Raw genomic sequence first — 15,980 nt, 5'->3', positions numbered from 1 at the left:
GAAGAATTGCTAGTCCGATTGGGAATGAGAAAGGACGTGAGAAGCTTCACGGTGTGTACACGAAAGCGAGCCCATGAGGAGAGGAGTCGGTGGTGGCTGGTTGGCCAAATAGCCCAGGACCCAGCTCACTTGGGCCTCACTTTCTGGTTCACGGCGGCATTGGCATGATGGGTTTTGGCAGTTGGCGAGTGAATGCCGTTGATCATTGAGCGAATACAACGATATTGATAGCAACAGGCGATCCACGTGCTGCGTTTGTAAATGCCGTGCTGTGAGTGGGCTGGGCTGTTATCTCGGGTTAGGTCGGTCGCCGCGCGACAATGGAAGGCTCGGCATCGACTCCAGCGAATGGCACCACGGAGACACTAACAGCGCCCGCGTAAACCTTGTATGGCAAGTTGTTAGGGGACTAGTGCTGCGCCCAATGTGCTTGGATCGCACGACGCACAGCATGCGCCACGGTCTGCGTGGCTGTGACACAGGCTACATCGTGATACCCGAGAGCTGGGTTGATGATTTGAGGATTGGCGGGGGAGATATTGACTATATAGTATCCGGCGCGACCTGCTACCTTTGCACATCCTCTTATTCTTGCCTGTACTTTTCCTTTCTTCCTCTGTACCATTGATGCTTTTTTTTCTTCCTTTGATTTTTCTGTGACGACAGCGCCCCATTTAATCAAGGCCAGAATACAGACTACCTTCCTATGTACTGATACGGAGTACTATACTTACTGGTACCTTGGCCCTCAGTACGGTGCCTAGTGATAGGTCCAGCGACCTCTGAGGCCCACAAGTTGCAGTCCGCGTGCCTACCAGTAACAGAGTTGTAGAGCCGGCCCTCCGTCACCACCGAGAAAAAGCACGCCACGCCAAAATCAGTAACTAACCTCTGGGAGGAGAGGACGAAGAACTGGACCGAACCCGCCGAAGCCACTGGAACGCCGCTAAGATAGCCAGGTCGCCAAGCCCAGGACAAAGACTTGTTTGGTGTGCAGCCCACGCAGCCGAGCACCCACTGTGGCCTAGCCAAGTCGTCCCCAGAGACTCCCCCATCCAAAATACGAAATCGAAACGTGCCAGCTATCAGACGTGTCACGTGACAACCACCGCTCCCTCACTGACTCTGCTTCGCCCTGCTCGGTCGCCTTTGCGCTCCCAACATCCCAATCAATCTGCGCTTTTCTCCATCGGAGCCCGTCCCCGATTCTACGATCCCCCGTCATCGCCCTCCGAAAATCATCCAAGAGATGAGTAGTCGCGGTGGGAAACTTGCCCCTGAAGTCAATAGGTCAGTCTCTCCGTGCGCCTCGCCCGTCGCCCTGTCGCTTGTCGCTCGTCGCGGTGTGCCTGGCTCTCACCACTAGCCTGGCCCCTGCGCCGGAATGTGTCTGCCTGCATCATGTCGTCTGACACCTCGCGACCATCGATGCCATCAACCACACCCATCATGATTTTTGCTAACTGTGTAATAGAGCTCTGTTCGTCAAGAACCTGAGGTACTTTCACTCTCCGCCCGCCATTCTTTGCTGTCGCCGCCATTTTCTACCGTCTTGCGACTGCCGTGATGCACGACAACATGCTAACATGAAAACCTTGACAGCTACAACGTAACGCCGGAAGAGCTCTTCGATCTCTTTGGAAAGTTTGGACCCATCCGACAGGTCCGACAAGGCATTGCCAACGCAACCAAGGGAACGGCCTTTGTGGTCTATGAGGATGTCATTGATGCCAAGCAAGCCTGCGACAAGCTCAACGGCTTCAACTTTCAGAACCGCTATTTAGTTGGTACGCTTTCGCCCGTCAACCACACCTGCGTGCTCCCCACGCTCTCCGTATCCCTCCATCATTCATCGTCTTGCCCTGACTCCCTCCGCTAACATATACCTAGTACTATACCACCAGCCAGACAAGATGGCCAAGTCAAAAGAGGACCTGGAGGCACGTCGCGAATCGTTAGCGAGGCTCAAGAAGCAGCACGGTATCGATTGACAATTTGACCGGTCTGCTGATGGTCTGCGAGAGAAGAAAACTTCCTCATCTGCAGGCCGGTCTACCCCGTCTCCCAAGACAACTCCCAGGGCCACTTCGTCGGACCCCAAAGCCATCCTACGAAGCGCCTCTCCGGCTACCAAGCCAACTCAGCCCGGCTCCATCAGCCCACGCGCCGTTCGCTTCGTTGAGAATATGCGCCGCCCCGTGGCGGCTCATGCCTGAATGTAAGCTCTGCCTCGCCAGGTCGATATGCCACCCCAACCGGGGATCCAGGACGCACATGACCAATGACATGTCGACTGGGGCCCCGAGGCATGCAAGAGCTGAGATTGCCAGAAACGCCAAACAAACCAACACCACTCTTCTCAATGGCGATGACGATGACGTAACATTTTTTTCACCCTCGACAAAGTGGCGGAACGAGACCTGTTAGACTATGGAATTTTAGGAAGGTCTGGCTACTTGTGTTTTATTATTGTGACGAAACGAACCAGTCACCAAGAACACGAAAGGGTTGCCACCTATTATATTATTGTTTATTATCAAGCAACCCGAGTTGTTCTTTCTTCTCCCTTCATCCCTGCACTTTCCTTTCCTTGCTTTGCTTGAATCCTCGTTGAGTATGTTTTTGAGGCTGGTCACAGAGGTTGTGTACGTTCCTTTGATAAGATTGCGTGAAGACGAGATTGCTTCCTAGAGTACGCTGGATGAATACATTTCGTTTCAAGCTACCTAAAATACATGTCACCATTCGGTGCTTTTCCTGCGTAGAACTGTATACTTGACACTCGGACACCCAACACAGTCGGGCAGAAAGAGGGGGCTTTGCCGTCTATTGTGTGGAGCGAACGTGCCAATCATTGGAGGGATACCGTCTCACCATTGCTCGTGGTGAATGGGAGAGCAGGCGTGGCCTGCGGGATCCCATGCAAGTCTGATTGAACATTCGAGCCTCCAAAGTAGTTCATCCACGGACAGTGGCAGGACTCTTCTCCGCCGGACGAGGCACCCAAGCATGAACGCGAAGTCTGCTGTGAATACGCTCTATCCGTAGCACGTACCTTTTTTTTGTCAGATCTGTACTAGTTCTAAGCGTGACGCACAAAGTCTAAAGAGCTGTCGTGGCAGAAAGCTCGTGACCGCAAAACTTGTCCAAGTTTAAGCTTTCGTAGCATCGGCAGCGGCATTCGGCCGCCGGCGCCAAACTTTGATGTGAGTGATCGGTGCCCGAGTCTAACTCGAACGAGATGACCGGCCGGCCCTGATAGGATGCGCATCTCCGGCAGCGACTCGGGTGGGGGATCGTGCCTCCCAAAGAGCAATCTGCCTCGCCCAGGGCACCACGTAACGGTACAATGGCCTACCGAGGTCGCGCGGCCCAACGCGGGCAGATTGGAGGAATGCTGTTGCCGCGACACCATGGTTGGGCCCGGCCTAATCCCCGTTCAAGTTTGACCCGTATCAGAAGCCTCAAGCAAGGCATACACTTTGTGTCGTCAACCTTCTCGGCGCATTCAGACCTGTAGACGCATCGTGGCATTGGTGCGGCTCCGCGACCTGCTCTGGTAGCCAGGTAGATTTCGAACCTCGCCAGGCCGACGCCGGGAAGTAAAGTTGTTCCATCTAATTTGACACCCTGCCCGGCTATCGGCGTCGTTGCGTCAGAGAAACCAAGGCTTCGTCTTTCCCCACAGACAGGCCGAACCATGGCGCCACGCGGGCGGTGTCATTAAGGCCGGAGCAGTCGAGGCTTGGGGGTAAGGCGGACCAACATTATGAACAAGAAGAGGAGGAAGAAGAAGAAGAAATGGAAGGAAAAAGGAAGAAGAAAAGATGCCTATTAAGTCAGACTGGCCGCGCAGGAAGGCGGCCAAGCGCAAGGCGACCAGAGAGGCCCATTCTCGCGGCCGCTATCATGGCGCAGTGTCGGTCGCATAATGGGCCGGGCTCCCAGAGGCTTGGGAGACTTGATGAAGAGCGAAATGGGTAGGCGGAGTAAACACTTTGAAAAAAGAAAAAAAGAAAAAGAAGTTTGTTTCATCGTGTTAGTCCAAATAATCGAAAACTAAAAAGACCTAGACGTTTAAAAAAAGAAATCGATCGAGTTTCTAATTGTGGAATTTGAAACGCCCTTTCCCCTTATTCTGCATTGGAGACGAGATTCCCACTTTGCCCGCCCAGGCGGTTAGCGAAACGTGCTTCATCACGGTGGTGGTCACGTAAATAGTCATAATTAGCCCTGGGCAAAATGTACAGATTGGGCTCTCTCCCATACTTAGTACACGATCGCTGATGGGAGCACCAGCACCGGACTCCGGAGTGAGGGGGCAGCCAAAGCGCGGGCGCTTACATGCATTTGCTGTATACATGTTTACAAATTTAGCCCTCTTTGTTGACAGGTACGTACTTTCACATGAGACTTGGTGAAACAAGATCTGGTAAAGACGAAAAAAAGCAGATTACGGCTTCTCGGATGGCTTGTTGCTGCTTCTTTGACGCGACGTCTGGTCGTCCGACTCTAGAGCATCCAGGATATCGTAGGTATATCGTGGCTGACCTTTAGTTGACTAGTTCAGAGTTTACTAGCTGCTTTTGGGTCAGCATGGGCATTCACTCGCAAGCACTGGCCATTAAGCAGCATGCTCTTGTTGAAGTTTGTAGAAATGGTTGACCAAGACTGAATATAGAGTCAAAAGCAACAAAGGCAAACAGACGCGTACCTTGCATCTTGCGTCTTGGGTCGCAGGGAAGCGATAAGCGTGGTAAGCCTTGCCCGCGTCATCTGGTGAGAGCAGCGGCGGCCGGGCACCATACTTGGAGAGAGAGAGAAGGCTGCAACAGACCCGGACGGAGGAGAAGGCTGATTCTCCTGGACCACCAGGCTGAGAGTGTGATACAACGCCTTATTCTCCTGCCCATTCTACTGGCCGATGAACAAAAAAAAGCTATTATTGGAAAGCCTACTGAACACTCCCGAATGGATGTGTGTGGTTGTGGGCAAGGAGGAGGGCAGGCTACTGTCTTGCCTTGTAGGAAGGAGGGCAGCAAGCGACTAACTACAGTACAAATTGGCTTGGCGATGTATATTTTCCTTCAGCAATGTGAAGGGGAAGTATGAAAAAAAAGGGGAGAAGGCTTTCCCACCCTGGTCTCCTGCCCCGTTCAGCCGTACGCCCGCTGGCCCGTTCCGCGAGACGGAGCTGTTTCCATGCAAGCAGGCGCCCAGGAAGAAGCAAGCAAGCAAAAAAGTCGGTGCTCATGATGATGCCAAGTAGCAAGCTCGCGAGTTAGCGCCCATGTCCCATCGTGCCGGGCAGGACCAGGGGGAGGGGGGGGGGGGGGCAAAAGGTAAGTGGTGATAGGCAGGCCACCCCTAGCAAAAGGAACTCTCGAATCCACCAACCCGCAGCCACGAGGAAACGCCCACACTGACAGGGCAAAAGCAGAGACTTACTTAGTACATTGGGAGGGGGTAATGGGCCTTTGTTACCGCCGTCTCTCCTCTTTTGGAAGAGGAAGATTGGCCAAGTAGGTAGAGAAAGAAAGAAGGAAGGAAGAGAGAGAAAGAGAGAGAGGGAGAGAGCGAGAGACTCTAGAGATGGACAAGGAGGCGTGTAACTGATTGCTCTTTTTTCCAGCAAAAATCTTGTACTATTCTGCTTAGTCTCACGGGAATGGGCAGTGCAGTGCCATGCCTGCCTGCCTGCCTGCCTGCTCGCTGCCTGTAGTTTCCATCAAAAGATGATGTTGGACCATGTAATCATCATCGCATCGAGGCATCGCCGTCTCTCAGCCCGGCCGTCTTTCGAGGCCTGCATCAAGGCGGGCGATGAGATGGACATGGAGGGAGAGTAGCAGAAGTGAGCCACTCATCACCCCCCATATCATCCACAAACACCTCTCGCCCATCTGCTTGCTACCAGTCGCCAGGCCAAAACAAGAGCCAAAATAAGTAGCCGTCTGGCTCAATCAACACCTGGCCTGACCTTTCTTTGGTGGGTCCGGCCATATGCCCCGACATGGTGGTTTACTTCCATCCAGGATGGCAGAGTAAGAGGCCAGCCAGGACGGAGAAAGAGAGAGCAAGGGACCGGGGATGCAGCCATTCTGCGCTCTCGACCGAGCATCACGCTAGCGCAAGGCGCCCCTGACACCCATGTTGATCTAACGCATTCTTTTTTTAGCGTTGGCCTCTTTTTAGATGTATTCCTGTTCAGCCTATCCGCCCAGCCTGTGATGGGGGAGGCATCGCGGGCGCCAACCCACACCCCGTATGCCCGCTCCCCTGCCGCCACAGCAGGTACCTTTGCAACGGTATTGCTGGTACCTTGCCTCATGCTTCTCCTCTGGGTCATCATCTCTCCAAATAGAGAATTTCGGTACCGCCTGCATGGCGGTTCGCCCACCCTTTGGCTAGCTGGATTCCACCCTATCTTGGGATGCGGGAGGAGGGGCCCCTGCCGCCTTTTGCCGCCTTCACCTTGGAGTCGATGAACCAACGTTATTTTGGCCATCATCTATTAAAGGCGATGGGTTCCTACCTCTCCCAATGGCTCATTCATTACACCTCACCTCACCTCACCTCAACTCCTTCCTTGAATCGCCTCCTTGGCCTTACTCGACAACATCTCCAGCAGATTGTTCTTTGGACTTGCTGCTTCCCCATACCGGAGACAGACAGACAAACAATTGATTAAAAAGCCCCCAAATTCCAGACTTCGACATAGCTTGTCAGCTTGGCCCCCACAGCTCTCCCGTTGTTTGCTATACAGCTTTCCTGTTCCGATCTGGTGAAGGTGGCCGAGACAGTCTTTCAGCCGCCTGCATTTCCGTGAATGCACTCTCCCGTCGTGCCGCTCAAAACACTTACACCGAGAACCATGCCGCCAACTCTTCGCCTATCTGTGCCCGTGGCCCACGGCAACTATGAACTGGGACGCGACGACTACGAGACTCCGAGCAGCGGATCCGACTATGATGAGAGCTCTTCCGCCAGCGAGGACTCGGAGCAGTCCGATCATGTCCGCTCTCCCACACGCCTCGTGTACAACCTGGATGCCCTCCCGGAAAAGACAAAGTCGACGGTCCGCGACGCCTTCAACGAGCCGCCCTCCATGGTCGTGCAGCACTGCCGCCAGGTTAACGACACATTCGCCTTTCAAATGTCCGAGGTTGTAACACGCTCCGTTCGCATCCGCGCACCCTCCTCCGGCGAGGCGCGCCTGAGCTGCTCCTGTACCCAAGGCACCCAGGAGCACGACAAGGAGCCGTGCCACCACATCCTCTGGCTCCTGGACCAGCTCGTCAAGCAAACACTGTACGACGCCGACCACGAGAAGCCGCTGACCATGACTTCTGCCGGCTACCCCGAGGAGATGGGAGACCCTTTCCACGCCATCTCTGAGCACCATCTGAATATTGTCGCCGACGGGCTGCACTGCAAACATGTCGACCAGGGCTGCTACGACCCCAAAGAAGCCAGCAAGCACCGCATCCAGGAGTCGCGGGAGCTTCTTTCTTCTGTATACGACACCCCTACTGACTCCTTCCGCTCGGACATTTTCGACGAACCGCTTCTCAGCCCACCCATTGTCAAGCCTCAAGATCTCGATTACACAGTATTCCGCATGCTGGTTGACGACGATCTTTTCTTCCACTACTTTCTCTCAGAGTCGACGCGTGGGAGTGATGTTATTCAGCAGTTCCGCCTGCTCACTCACAGAATAAATGCTGTCCTCCAGGACTTTGATGCGCACAACTCTGGAGCTTCTAGCGACGAGTCAAACTCTCCACAAGGATCACATTCTGTCGCATGGGCGGCCCGCCACATCCAAGGAGTGATCAGCCTTGTCCGCTACGCCATCTTCAGCGGCGAGCGACCCCTGAATGCTACGGAAAAGGCCGCGGCCGCGAGAACCCTCATTCACATCCTCGACTGCGTCGTGAAACGGTGCGCCGATGCGCGCGTGGGTGGCCGCCGCGCCGAGCGCAATCTCTTTCTCCGCTTCCTCGGAGACGTGGATATCGGCTTCATCCTGAACGAGCTCGAGATGATCCCGGACGGCGCGAGGCCCTACCTCTACGCGCTCGACTTGCTTGTGAACAAGATGGCCGAGAACGAAGCGAAGCCTTCATATCTGATCAAATTTCGCAAGTTCATTGCACAGCTAAAAATGAGCGGCCCAGCGCCAAGTCGAAAGCGCGCGAGCCCCAGCAGCGAGGAGAATGAAGGTTCATTCAAACGAATGGGATGACTGGGTTGATACTTTAATGGCACTTTGAATTGCGCGGCGCGGTGAATGGCGTGGGGGTTGAAATTCGAGCAGCTTGAACTACATTTTTTTTTCGCTATATATATTTTCACTCTATATTTGAATTCATTTCTATGTTACTTTTTAATAGAACAGTCTAAAATAATGGAATCCCATATCGCTATGCCAGTTGCCGTTGCAAATAGTCTCATCAGGTTGTGAGGAGCAGAGTGGGATTTCAAAGCTTGTTGAAATAGGCCTCCAAGTGCGCCTCGACGACGGACAGGTCGGGTCTCTTGGGGAATGCGGGGTTTATCGGATGATTCTTGCGACTCTCAATGTGGTTGCGCACCCAGCGCTCGGAGTCGGCGATGCGCATGGTCCAAAACTCGCGGGCCCTGTCGCGGACCGCGTCCGGGGTCGAGCCGCCCGCGGCCTCGAGCTCCCGCAGCACGAGCTTGCCGCCCGACCGGACGACGACGCTGCTGAGCGTGGGCACGTGGCCCTCGGTGCACCGGTCGATGAGGCGGCGCATCTCGCCCGGCGGCGTGCGCGCGTACGCCGGGAACTCGACGGCCGGCTCCGACGGGTACGAGGTCCAGAGGGCGGCGCGCTGGGGCGCGCTCTGCGCCTCGAAGAGGCACCACAGCACGCGGCCCAGCATGTAGACCTCGCACCGCTCCTGCTCCTCGGCGCCGAGGCACCGCCAGGCGACGTTGTACCCGCGGCGGCCGGCGGGCCAGGCGTACGCCTCGCCGTCGACGAGCGCCTCCCAGCGCGGCAGCATCTGCGTGAGGAGGCCGGCGTAGCGGGCGCGCGCGCCGCCGCCGCCGCCGCCGCCGCCGTCGTCGTCGTCGTCGTCGGGGAGGTCCTCGTCGGTCGCGAGCTCGCGCAGGCACTCGATGGCGTTGATCTCGGGCGCGGCGAACTCGGACCACACGCCGCGCTGCTCAAAGTCGACCAGGACGAGGCCGAGCGCGTCCGACAGCAGCACGTTGTCCAGGCGCAGATCCGAGTAGAAGGTGCCGCCGCCGCCGCCGCCGCCGCCGCCGCCGCAGGCCGCGCGGAAGTGGCGCAGCGCCCGCACCAGCTGCAGCGCCCACCGCACCTCGTCGCGGTGCGTGGTCCGGCCGCGCAGCGCGAGGCGCGGGACGTGATCGCGGACGGACCCGTGCCGGTGGTAGGCCAGGGTGAAGCCGACGACGGCCGTCTTGGCGCCGAACGCGCACCGCTTGGTGACGAGGTGCAGGGGCCGCCCGATGACGTTGGGGTGCGGCGGCATGCGGAGCAGCTGCCGGAGCTCGTGGTAGAGGTACTTGGTGTGGCTCGTCACGGCCTTGAAGACGAGCGTCTCGCCGTCGCGCTCGACGACGGACACGCTGTCGTGCGGCTGCGCCTTGTACCGCAGCTCGCCGAGGTCAATCGCCGGCGGGAGCCGGATGCCCTCCTCCTCCCGCCACATGTCCCGCAGCTGCTGCGCGGACAGCATCTGCCGCTCCAGGTGGTGCGTTGGCGCGACGGAGATGCGCGCCTCCCGCACGTCGACGGGCACGTTGTGGAAGACGATGCGCGAGCCAAAGGGGAAGCTGCGGTACCGGCCGGCCTCGTCCGACGTGGCCGTCCAGTGCTGCAGGCAGCGGACAATGTGCCGCGTGATGCCGAGCTGCCGCGTCGCCCTCGTCTCCCTCGTGTGGAATGCGGTGCTCAGGTCCAGCGCCTGGCAGAGGCCCGGGGACGACGACGACGAGATGGCCGCGTGGCTGGGTATAAAGACGTCGACGCGCTGCGGCGGCACCGGGCCCAGGAACAGCGGGACGGCGTAAAACTGCGTGCCAAAGGCGATGCAGCCGTCGATGCGCCATGACGCGTTGGCGGGGAACTCGAGGCTGTCAATTCTGTTTTTGGGGTTGAGAAGTGACGTCTGCCAGCAAGCCTCCGCCGACGCCGGCATGGCCTGCTCAGGCCCGCACGGCGGCGATGGGCCGTGAAATGCAGCAGCTGGGAGCGCCACTTGGCGGATGACCTCCTGGCTCAACTCCATTGATACAGAAGGATGAAAGGCCTCGAGGCAAGTTGGAGCAAGCAAGAAGGCATGACGGCGTGCTCTCTTATAAAGATGCCAAAAAGGAAAGAGATAGGGATTCTACAACAGTTGTGATTGCCTCGCCCTAGGTTATCCACCGAATCTCTGACTACCGCAATCAAACTATAATGCATGGAGATGCGTGCGAGCTTGAGCCTTGCATTCCCGGTTTGCATCCGGCAGTATGCTTATGCTCGTGGCCGTTGGTCACCTTCCGGTTAGCGGTGAGCCTCGTGCTCGCCGCGGCACAAGCCCGTCCTGTAAACGTGGCAATAGGTTGGACGGCAGTAAAAGCCTGTCACGAGCCTTCCATTGTGATGAGGCTTGTTCGAGCGCCCAAATAGACTCCAACTCCGTGGCAAAGGTCGTAATCTCGTACCCTGGGTTGAACACTGACGCAGCAACGTCACAACTTGTAAGATGGGGAATTTCTGGCATGTTGAGACGTTCTCGTTGAATATTGATTGCTTGAAAGCCAAGACAATCGGCACATAAATGGGTGCATGATACAGCATTATGCATTCTAGGTGGCCTGTGGCAGCGGCGAGGAGAATGCAATATCTGGGCTGTGATGGCAGCCATCTTCCGCACAGGACATATACCCGAGAGACAAAAGCTATGCTGTGACGTATAGCCCGATATGTGTCCCCCAAGATCGTCCTGACGGCTTGCTTTCTACTTTCTCCTTTGGGCAGTTCCGTGTGAGTCTCGACCCTCGATCGTGCCACTACTGTACGCTGACCGAAGCCTGCATCACCACAGTGATGACGGCTCACACACCGTAAGAAAGACGTTCTGTAGCTTCGAGTATCGAGAAGAATTTGGGTGTGAACTCAATTTCAAGGCTCTGCCTGCTTATTGTGGCTTACATCATTTGCGGCTGGGAGTGTGTGACTGACAGCAACTGCCCCCCCCCCCCCCCTCGGGCGCATTCTCAGCGCACAAACATTGTCCACACAGAATGCAGCCCGGTCTGCAGTATCTCGTGTCCAGCTAAAACTCTCATTTGGAATTGCAAAGGAAAGTTGCCCGAGACTCGCCAGACACAGCTGCAAGCTCTCACCGGTCGACGCCACAAGGATGCTGTGCGACTCAAAGGAAAGGCTGCGAAGACATTGGAAGCGTGCCAAGCCCAAGGGCAGTGCGGGCTTCATGAATCATGGCCAGCCTCAATTTCTCGCCCATTTCCTTGGGTTGCTCAAGGGATACCGAAGCGCGCCGGCTGGACCGTCGAGATGCAGTGATGCACAGGGAAGCCCGGCCGCGCCGGCTCCTGCTGCGTGATCTGGAACCGACTACCTATCTGCTCGGACCCGGGCGTTTTTGTGAGGAGATGAATGATCGTTCAACCGGGAAAGGTAGAGCGGAATCAAGATACGTATCGAAACTTTCCCCATGCTGCAGACTTGGCCAGTCTGCTACACACTGCAGCTGAGCCGGGTCCTGTGTGACGAGGCAGCGGCGACGACGGATGGGGGCTGCGGGAAAACTGCAGATTGATTCAGTTTGATTCGACCAAGTCATCACGTCGGAGCCAGCTGACACGCCTCCCACAAAATCCCTGCCCTTTCCGCCTCTAAAATGGCCGCCCTCCGCACGCACCTTGTCGCCCGGACAGACCAGTGTCGTTCGGCCCAGCTGTATGGTTCTCACCGGATGCCGCCTCTCTTCTCCTATACATCCACACACTCCCGGCCGATTTATGCAGGGAGACCGCAGCGATCCCAACTCCTGGAGAGCGTTCTTCACAGCCGCGATACTTCTGGTCACTGGCAACTTGTTTCCCGCTTCCTGCGGCCCGCGGCCGCCACCCTCCTCCTCCTGGTCGCGCGCATTACTCTTTTTGTCGGATGCGAAGTCTGGATCCCGCAGATTAATTTGCATCAGTATCCGGTACTTTGTCCGTTGGGGAAAAAAAAAGACCATTATTAGTTCCTGTTCATCCTAATTCTGTCGATCCTGGCAGCAGGCTCATCTGCCGAACACTGCTGCTTCTTCGAGGTAATTTACATTGTGCATTTCGCGCAGCTGCACCTCCTCGCCCCTGTCGCTCATCGTCATGTGCATAGCATCAGTCACTTTCCTAATCCTTGCGCAGGATCGAAAAAAAGAAGATTTTCTTTGTTCACCGGGTCCACCCTATCCCTTCTCACCGGGCTACCCTTTACTACGGGGACTCCACGACTGATTCTAGATTGACCCGCATCTTCCCTGCTCATCGACAGAGCATTTCTTCTGGCCTTTCGGACTTGAACGTGAGCAGCCAATCAGACGAGGAGTTGGCGTCTAATGATGCTCCCCGGCTCTTAGCTTCATGCCTTCATCATAACTGCAGCGTACTCTTGTCCAACCCACCAAGTCTCGGACGACCACAATGGTAAGAAGTGTTCTCTTGGTATAAAGCTTGTTGTGCGGCCCCTTCTCATCAAGTCTGCCCGTCACAACTGTCATGCCTTCATATACTTTACTTGTTTTATCCCCCTTATCATTGTTACTTCCTTGCCGACGCTTTTGCATATAAATACCCATACTTGCGTGCATCTGCGTCTTCCCGTGTTGATACTTGTTTAGGATCCGTCAATCTCATATATCGCTTATCCCGGCACTGACCGGGCGTCAGAAAGCCTCGCTCCAGTCCAACAAATAACTTCTCCCGGTATTGTGGATAATAGTCCGCCCCATTTTGGACCCGGCTACCCGTCCTGGTATGCTGTACCTCATGATGATATAGCGGAACTTGAGCCTCGATCAAAACGAAGGAAGCTCCATTCACCAGACCCCCCTGCCGCCTCTTCGCAGGTGGCATCGTACAGTCTTGGGGTATCGCAATTGGCCTCGGAAATTTCCGCACTAAGCTGTCCCGTCCACGGGCAGTATGCGCGGCTTCTCCAACATTTCGCTCTCGCAAACTTTCCTATGGAGACACATATTCGCCCTCTCTCGCGGAGGGTGGCGGAACTAGGCTTGCTAGTATGCTCATGCGCTACAATAGATCTCCAAGAGGCTGGTGGTATGTTGATACAGGAACATATTGGACTGGTATCCAGTCAGCGTAATAGAACGTCTGTGTTGACATGTGTCCAGTATACGAGCGTCTCATAGACGGTCAGGCGTACTCTAGCCCAGATCAACAGTATGTAGCCGAGAAGACTTCCCTGGAGCCTTCAACTGATGTCCGCGGTTCTCCCACGCGAAGCGGGTGGGAAACTGATGCCGGCAGATATTTTGATCAGAATGTCATAAGGCCGCATGAAATTACCGGACAACAGCCGTTCGGACCAGAACCCTTCATGAACGCAAGCAGCTTGCCTCAAGATCTGATCTCGTTCAACCCCGAGCCTGCAATTGCAACTATTCCGATTTCCAGATATACCATTGCACATGCACAGGCTCACCTGGAATCTTCCAATGCACGGTGGACCGGGCCGCGGCCAGGAAAGCGCGGGCCATTTAGAGACCCAGGTCTTCGCCAAGAAACCGCATATACAAGAAAAATTGGGTGCTGCATACGATGCCGAATGCAGCGCATACGGGTGAGTCCTTCTTGTTCACTGACTGACCGAAAAGAACTACATTCTGACTGTGTTTTAGTGCGATAAAAATCCTGAGGACCCAGACGGTACTTGCCTCACTTGCAAGAAAGTTACCTTTGCCAAGACCGGCCAGCTCCCATGTCTACGGTATAAAATTGCCGATATAGCATTGTATAAGTCCGGGCAGGTTCCTGGATTTGAGTGGACCAGAAGATGGTCAAATGAGATATCTGATTCTATAGATACGTGGGCTTCCTCAGAGATCAGGACCATTCGCGTCTCAGAGGGCTACTCTGCCAGCTTTGTGGAATTGCAGGTTCGCCGATTTGTTCCCATGGAAGGCGACAAGCTAGACAGGACATGGGACTACAACGGGGAGAAAAAGTCCGTCAGCGTGCCGCCCTTTGCCATTATCGATACTAAAAAAGCCAAAAAAGCCATCGCTAAGCATATCGATGCAAGCATCAATGATACTTTGAAAAAGATAACGAAATCGATTAGAGGGTCCTCGGTTAGCGTAATGCAGAGGACTTATCTCGAAGCATATCGTCTCGCTCAGAAAAAGGACATTGCGCCAGAAATATCGAACATACTGCAATCTACATTTAGATTGTGGACATCTACGAGGCTGAATACAATCTCCTGCTTTATCGTGGGCGAAGACACCCTCGATATGCAGGCAGATATACTGGACGACACAAGCCCGACCCCAGGCAGAGTTCCACTGCCACCAGTTATGGGTGCGCAGCTCAATTCAATCGTGATCCACGAGATACAGGCAAAATTGCGAAAAATAGTACTGGATCAGCTGCAAAAAATTGTCCAAAAGAACAAGCAGAGCACTTGGTTGGTAACGTACTACGTAGACTTTATCCTATTACACAATGCATCCATGATCATAGCTCATGATGCAGGCTATGCAAGGAAACATGGAATCAAGGTAAGAGCCGCAGCCGACGAGCTAGAACTTCTTGCATTTTCCACCTTTGACACTGACTGACGTGCCTTCAGAGACGTTTTGCCCGCGAAGACAAGGTCAAAGAATACCATATCGGTAAGTGCTGCAAATATATGTGTTTCAAAGATGTCTAATAGTTTCAAGGTGCAAATATTGTTCTTGCGTATTTCCATTACTGCAACAAAGGCCTCTACCCATTCTCTGACGAGTGTAGCGACTCAGAACTGAGAAGCTTGGCGGAGTTGAGCGAGCAAGAGATAGGAATTGTTCGTGGCACGGCGGCGTATGCAAAGTTGCGAGGTACGTGGTTCTGAATTTCGATTAGAAGCGCCGAATTCAGGCTAACATTTTGGAAGAGACGGATTGGCAGAGATTGCGGGAGTCTCAAGATTACGACCACCCTGAATACTATATATCTCAAATGTTTGAGCAAAACTGGAAGCCGCGGGCGATAGTTGTGTAAGGAATTGAAGCTACGGTCGAGCTTACTATCAATAAATGATTTGCTATAAAATCTTCGGCGCAAAAAAGACAAAAAAAAAACAAAAACAAACCAAAACAAAGCAAAATAGCAGCAACAAAGCAATAGAATTTCATCTTTTTTCTTACTCTCTGGGCGCAAGCAGGATCGTGTGATGCTGTAATGGGAGGGGCGTATGTCTCACAAACATTCAACTGACAGATTTGACAGACCCGAATAACCGGGACCGGTGTGTCACGGAGAAGAAAGGCGATAAAAGACGGTAAGGATAACTAGAGGAAAGCTTTTCTATTTTGGGCAAAGGCAAACGCCGCACGGGTAAAGAGCATGAGCTTCCCGTCCGGGCGATTCGGCCCAGGCCGTAAACGTGGCAATAAGCTACACTGTTTATTCCCGAGGCAAGAGACTCACTTCATAGATGGAAAGAGAAGTGACCAGCTCAGTTACATTGTGTGAATGTGGCTATATGCTTACATGATAATACTCCCTTGTGCTGTTCCATGTTGCTGAATGCCAGGGCACTATCGTGTCCAGGTCCGTGTTACACCCGACGTTGATAGCCGGGACTGACTCCTGCATGAGAAGAGACATGCAATCAAAATACCCTTGGACCATCTTCAGTGGCGGAGAGATCAAGTATCCAGCAGTAGAGATCCTTGGCCCGTGAGGTCTGCAGAAGC

General features: G+C 54.6%; 4 protein-coding genes across 4 annotated transcripts; 3 read left to right on the top strand and 1 right to left on the bottom strand.

The window, feature by feature from the left end:
• Positions 1-1,249: 1,249 nt before the first annotated feature.
• Positions 1,250-2,216, top strand: V2A60_000185 (RNA recognition motif domain-containing protein; the record flags this gene model as incomplete). The annotated part of the gene is made up of 5 exons (XM_083251556.1): positions 1,250-1,290; positions 1,475-1,498; positions 1,603-1,787; positions 1,891-1,980; positions 2,047-2,216. The coding sequence occupies 5 exons, from the start codon at positions 1,250-1,252 to the stop codon at positions 2,214-2,216; spliced, it is 510 nt and encodes a 169-aa protein (XP_083107682.1).
• A 4,658-nt stretch (positions 2,217-6,874) lies between these two features.
• On the top strand, positions 6,875-8,248 carry V2A60_000184 (uncharacterized protein; the record flags this gene model as incomplete). The annotated part of the gene is made up of 1 exon (XM_083251555.1): positions 6,875-8,248. One exon carries the CDS (start codon positions 6,875-6,877, stop codon positions 8,246-8,248), a length of 1,374 nt encoding a protein of 457 aa, XP_083107681.1.
• A 235-nt stretch (positions 8,249-8,483) lies between these two features.
• Positions 8,484-10,286, bottom strand: V2A60_000183 (uncharacterized protein; the record flags this gene model as incomplete). The annotated part of the gene is made up of 1 exon (XM_083251554.1): positions 8,484-10,286. The coding sequence occupies one exon, from the start codon at positions 10,284-10,286 to the stop codon at positions 8,484-8,486; it is 1,803 nt and encodes a 600-aa protein (XP_083107680.1).
• A 3,116-nt stretch (positions 10,287-13,402) lies between these two features.
• Positions 13,403-15,282, top strand: V2A60_000182 (uncharacterized protein; the record flags this gene model as incomplete). Its single annotated transcript, XM_083251553.1, has 5 exons — positions 13,403-13,861; positions 13,920-14,801; positions 14,873-14,915; positions 14,964-15,119; positions 15,176-15,282. 5 exons carry the CDS (start codon positions 13,403-13,405, stop codon positions 15,280-15,282), a joined length of 1,647 nt encoding a protein of 548 aa, XP_083107679.1.
• Between the last annotated feature and the right edge of the window lie 698 nt (positions 15,283-15,980).

This window comes from Cordyceps javanica, chromosome 1, assembly GCF_051103115.1.
Source record: "Cordyceps javanica chromosome 1, complete sequence".
Lineage (NCBI taxonomy): Eukaryota > Fungi > Ascomycota > Sordariomycetes > Hypocreales > Cordycipitaceae > Cordyceps > Cordyceps javanica.
This window is presented reverse-complemented; position numbering and strand designations above follow the sequence as displayed.